The sequence below is a fragment of the Balearica regulorum genome, chromosome 1, assembly GCF_011004875.1.
Source record: "Balearica regulorum gibbericeps isolate bBalReg1 chromosome 1, bBalReg1.pri, whole genome shotgun sequence".
NCBI classification, from domain to species: domain Eukaryota; kingdom Metazoa; phylum Chordata; class Aves; order Gruiformes; family Gruidae; genus Balearica; species Balearica regulorum.
The window spans coordinates 92,220,924-92,226,127 of NC_046184.1; the positions used below are offsets into that span (position 1 = coordinate 92,220,924).

A 5,204-nucleotide genomic window follows, 5' to 3' on the forward strand; every position below is an offset into this window, starting at 1 on the left:
CAAAGCGCTAAGCTAAGAATATCCTTCCCCCAGTTCCCAATGATAAAATTCTCACTGCGAGATCAGAACCAGACATGAAAAATCACACTGCTTAGACTTCATGCAAGTTCTGCTACAGAGTTTGTCTTCCCATAGTAATACTATACCAAAGGTCTGTGGTCAGAAAGCAAATATCAATACCATTTCCTGTATGTTCAGCATAGGAAGCTCGGCACTAGAAAGATGAAGAACCACCTCTTTGTGACTGCACTGCAGGGCCCTCAGGAGCACAGCGACTCTGGCTGCTGACGATCACTGGCAGGGAATGATGAGGAGCTCACAGCAAGCTGGATGGTGCAAGAAAACCAGATCACCCACAAACACAAGAGCTACTTTGAAAGTTGTCAGGAAGACCTTGTACATCACTGTTCTGCTCACCATCACTGCAGTCATGGGAGCTACAGGTACTTCTGACGGTACTTTGGTACCAACTCACTGTTAAGGGCAGAGGAGGAAAAGGCAATGTATCAGAGTAATGTTTACTCAGTTCTTTGAGTATGAAAAAATCTAGGGGAAGAGATCTTTACAAATGGCTGAAGGGATTTTTTTGATGCAAAACCAATAACCTGCAAATCAAAACATATCTAGCTGCAACTAGATCTTTTCAGTTGTCAAACAATAAGACGTTGAACTTGAGCTTTTCAATGATTTGATGAAAACTGGTAATAATTTTCTTTGAGTATGATATTTTCCATGATAATTAACAGATTTATTAAAAACTTTTGATGGGAGGTTTTCTGATCAGAGAATCCTATAAAGCTTTACTCTTAGGTATCAGTGACTTGTCCTTACAAATGAAGTATAGTGGGATTTTGCAGCACTAGACTGAGATGAAAGCTTTAGGAAGACTTAATAGGAAGGTTGTTTCCCCTTTACAAACTCAGTCGAATACTTAGAAAAGCTAATTAAAAAAACGTGGGATCTAAAAATGCAGCTATAAGTCTTCTTCTCCCTACCTGACATGAATTATACAAATTTTTCTTTTTCTTGTTTGTTTTTGTTAGGATAGGTGAGGCCAGGTAACAAGGCAGTGATATTGAGTCTGTCAGGGATCTCTGGATCTAACAGCAAACAGGAATGTGTTGTCTTTCCAGTTAAATATCATACTCCTCTACTATTTCATCTGTCACAATTATAATCAGGGAAGTAGGTTCATATAAGCTTTGGAGTGTCAGGGCAGAAACTGCCACCTGGGCTTGACCTGATTAGGAGAGCTACTTATATCCAGCACAAAACTGGGGTGAATGTCTTCAAACATTCACTTTTCTGCTGCACTGGGCAGCGATGCTGAGAGAAAAGCAACCTGAGAGATCTCCCCATACAGATGGGCTCTGCAGCTCATTCAGACTCTGCTTCCCAGTCATGTCATTAATCCACTGTCCTAGGGAGAGGACATTACAGAGGGAGGGAGAGGAAACAAGGACCAATGTATGGAACACAGCCATGAATTTGGTGATCTATTCCCGCCTAAGAAGACAGACACAGCTCTTGGGCTGGCACAGACACAGCCTCATGCTGGCATGTAACAGCGCAGACATTCCTCTGTGAAGCACAGACCAGAACTCCAAGGCTATGAGGGACATCTCTGGGCACCTTCTCACACGTCTTTCTCCTCCTTTCTCTCCCTCAGGGAACAAGAGGGTGCCAACAATGGTAGGTGACAGCCCTGTGCTCACCTGCACTACCAAATCAAATGTAACCATGGTAACATGGAAAATAAGCCCCAAGGTTGGAGGCCCCTGCACCTTGGGATACAGGGCTGATCAGAACAAGACAGACAGAACAAACTGCAGTGACAGCATGAACTGGAAATACAGACCAGATCAAGATCCTGCCCTTGAGATACGGCAAGTGGGAATAGCCCACGAAGGAAAGTACACCTGTGAAGTAGCAGAAAGAGAAGGGAATTTCCATGAGATGTACTACCTGACCGTGCTGGGTAAGGGACTCCTTCCTCATTTTACAGTTCTCCAAAGGACCGTGTCTGGGCCTGCACATACAAAGCTCCTCTCCCCATGCACTGGGGGAAGCGTGCAGTAAGAAGAGGAGCTTTCTTGCTGGGATAAACTGTCATGCATTTCATTGATAGCAGCTCCGTGTCTCCCTTCTCCTTATTTCCCAGAATTCTTCTCCCTTCTGCTGCCCCCTTTTCCACTGTCCAGTTAGAAATAACAGGCATGAAGCAACTTCCAATACACTAAAAGAGGACTCTGCATATGCTTCCAGTTATCCTGTAGAATCAATCATTAACACACGAATTCAAAAGAACTAAAACATGTGACAGTAACACTTTCAAGTGCTGAAAAAGAGTCTATCAAACATGGGATGTTCTCATCCAGACAGTAGGAACAGACCCATTTCCTCTTATGCTGGCGTTCAGATACGTCTTAAACCACGTGTACAATGGCTGCTTAGCACAAAAGTCTAATTCAGCCCTGTATTTGGGATCATTCCCTACCGCAATGTCCAGGGAAACCTCCTCTAATGGTACAAGGCTGTGGCAGCTCACCTGCATGGGGGAGAGTTGTCCAAAAGGGAAAAAGAGGTGCGATCTTTGTCTCTTGTCGCTTTGGCACGTGTCGCTGTAATGGGATGGCACCTCCAACCTCATTCTCCTCTTTCCACTGTGTTCATTTTGGGTAGAGAACAAGAACATCCGATCCCAACTGCGGCAAACTAACTCCCTGTATCTCCTCCCTTCCTGATGCTTTGCAGTGCCCCCCAGGCTGACCCTGTACTGCGATGACCGTGGGAACCCCGTGTGCGAGGCAGCGGCAGGGAAGCCGGCTGCTCGGGTCTCGTGGCTACTAGGGAGCAACTTCACCCCCAAGGAAGAAGGCCATGACAACGGGACGGTGACTGTTCTCAGCACACTGACAGCATATAGCACCAACGTGACTAATACCACCTGCATTGTGTCCCACCCAGCTGGGAACCACAGCAAGTCCATAGCCTGTCATCCCTCAAGTAAGCTTCCCTTTGTGCGCCCGGTGTTCAAAACCCCATTTAGTTCTCTGTTCATGTGCTAAAAGGAACATCAGTGGCACTGGCAGGACTGCAGCTGGGCCGAAGTTCCCAGTGAGAAATTTGTCAGGAGAAGGAAGGATTAAAAAGGAAAAAAAAAAGTGCTGTCAGAACTGTAAAGTCCTCTGTGAAATTCTAGGAAAGGAGACAGATGTAGTGGTCTTCCCTTCCACCAACAGGGCTAAATGGAAAGGGAGGATTATTCAGAAGTTCACAACACACAAAGATGTCAGTGGTGTGATCACCCAGATACACGTATTGTAATCCAGTGGTACCACTACATATTGCTATTTGTTGGGTTACACGTAGGGTGTGACAGGAAGACTGAAAGCCCCCTAAACAGCTTCCAAAGACTGGCTGGTAGGTGAAGGCTTTAGGTGGTAAAGTTGAAGAGGTTGCTGGGAAGTTGCATGCAATCATATATATTTCACTGAAGTACTCGATTGGAAGAGAATCAGAGCTGAAATTTGCTGGGATGCACATGCAAGGCCTGCAGCTGGACTGTGGGAGCTGGTGGAGAGGAGGATCTAATTAGTGCCCGTACAGCAAAAGACAATGGTCCTCCATCAAGGGCATGAGGACACATTGTTTATTCCCAGTTCTGTGCCCAGCACTGTATTCCAGCTACCTTAGGTCATCCTCCAAAGCACAGCACAAAGAGGGCATTGTCTAGAAGATGCCATCCTGACAGAGGCACAGGGTAAATAAACAGTCTGTGAGATGTACCTAAAAAAGCAACTGTTTCTCTTCAGAGAGAAGAGAAGGTACACGGTTTCTTCACTGTGTGGTCAGCCTTGCTAGTCTCCAGGGCCTCCTCTTCCTGCTTGCTGTTCTTCAACTCTACGCCTTCTGTGATAACAGGTACGTATGGAACATGATACCCACAAACCCCTTTGGCCAGTCCTGGGGAAGTTTAAAAGGGCTTCTGGTACTATTTCATGTCGTGGATGGTCACCTCAGTCTGTCACAAACACACCAGTTCAGCACATGGAGATTTCTCCAAGGTCCATACCACCACAGCTAGGGCAGAGGGGGAGGGAGTCCATACATGAGCATTAGGGACCTTCTTCCCGCTGCCATATTTCTTTCAGGAGCAAAAATACAAAGGGAATAGTAGTTTTTTCTACCTGCTTGAGGGATCTGAACAAAGACTACCAGGCTGTGAAGATTAAGAGGCAGCAAAATATCTTTCTGAGCTCGGACCCAGACTTCTAGTCCAGTTTGTCCTACTCAAAGGAATCCAGGGAAGAAAGGGCCAATGTAGAAATGCAGGAAGTATTGCATGAGCACAGAACAGGTCTGCTGTTGTAACTGCTCAGGAGTTCTGGCATCAGTCTAGAAACTTGGCCGATTACTCTATCTGAACTAGCCTCGCTGTCACAAGGTGCAATTGCTGCACAGAATCACGGTACGAACACCACAGAGGCAGAACTAATTACTGCGTTCAAGTCACTTGAGCTCCACACTTTGCCGGTGCTCTTGGCAGCTCTCTGTTTGGTGCTGGCTGGAGCATGGCCAGCTCTGGTCATGCTCACGTGAGTTACAGACATAAAGCTTTATGTTCTTTTAATTCTCTACCAAATAAAGGGGAAGAATTCTGTTCTTATGTTCTAGAGCCCAAAATCACATTCCCAAAGTAGCCTCATTCTCACATTTACAGTATTGATGTCTTGTTTCCTAGGTCAATAAGAAACCAGTACAAGCCAAGGCATCTTCCATCTGCAAAGCTGTCTGGGCCTATTTCTAACTCAGCACCCGAGCAGAGATGAAAGAAACTACCAGTATGCTTCAGCCACCAGTGTGACACGCAGCAGGGACTCATCAGCACCAAAGCATTCCGGAGAAAGAAGCAAACATCTGCAATGCAGCCAGTGTTACTGTGAAGAAACATAGCATGCAGGGCAGATCCTACCTGACCCGTGCCAGATCTGTATTCCATCATCTCTCTAGTGCAACTATAGATGGTGTTATTACTCATGCAAGTATCAATCTTTTTTTATAAAACCAAATCTAACATATATGCAATAGGAAATTAATTCATGTTATATAAAATGAGGTCACTCCATTTCAAATACATTGTATTCTAGTATTTATGTATCATGTCTTATAGGATAAAATAAAATCAGAAGACATTTTCTTCT

General features: G+C 45.2%; 1 protein-coding gene across 1 annotated transcript; it reads left to right on the forward strand.

Moving 5' to 3' along the window:
* Positions 1-307: 307 nt before the first annotated feature.
* LOC142600093 (cell surface glycoprotein CD200 receptor 1-B-like) lies at positions 308-4,832 on the forward strand. The gene is made up of 5 exons (XM_075742910.1): positions 308-443; positions 1,670-1,978; positions 2,755-3,006; positions 3,825-3,924; positions 4,745-4,832. The coding sequence occupies exons 1-5, from the start codon at positions 308-310 to the stop codon at positions 4,830-4,832; spliced, it is 885 nt and encodes a 294-aa protein (XP_075599025.1).
* The last annotated feature ends 372 nt before the right edge of the window (positions 4,833-5,204 follow it).

What these genes read in the sequence shown, in the direction of transcription:
- LOC142600093 (XM_075742910.1), top strand. Translation starts at nt 308, where the DNA reads ATGAGGAGCTCACAGCAAGCTGGATGGTGCAAGAAAACCAGATCACCC. An exon ending in TGCAGTCATGGGAGCTACAG is followed by an intron (nt 444 to 1,669) that starts GTACTTCTGACG and finishes TCTCTCCCTCAG; the next exon opens with GGAACAAGAGGGTGCCAACA. An exon ending in GTACTACCTGACCGTGCTGG is followed by an intron (nt 1,979 to 2,754) that starts GTAAGGGACTCC and finishes GATGCTTTGCAG; the next exon opens with TGCCCCCCAGGCTGACCCTG.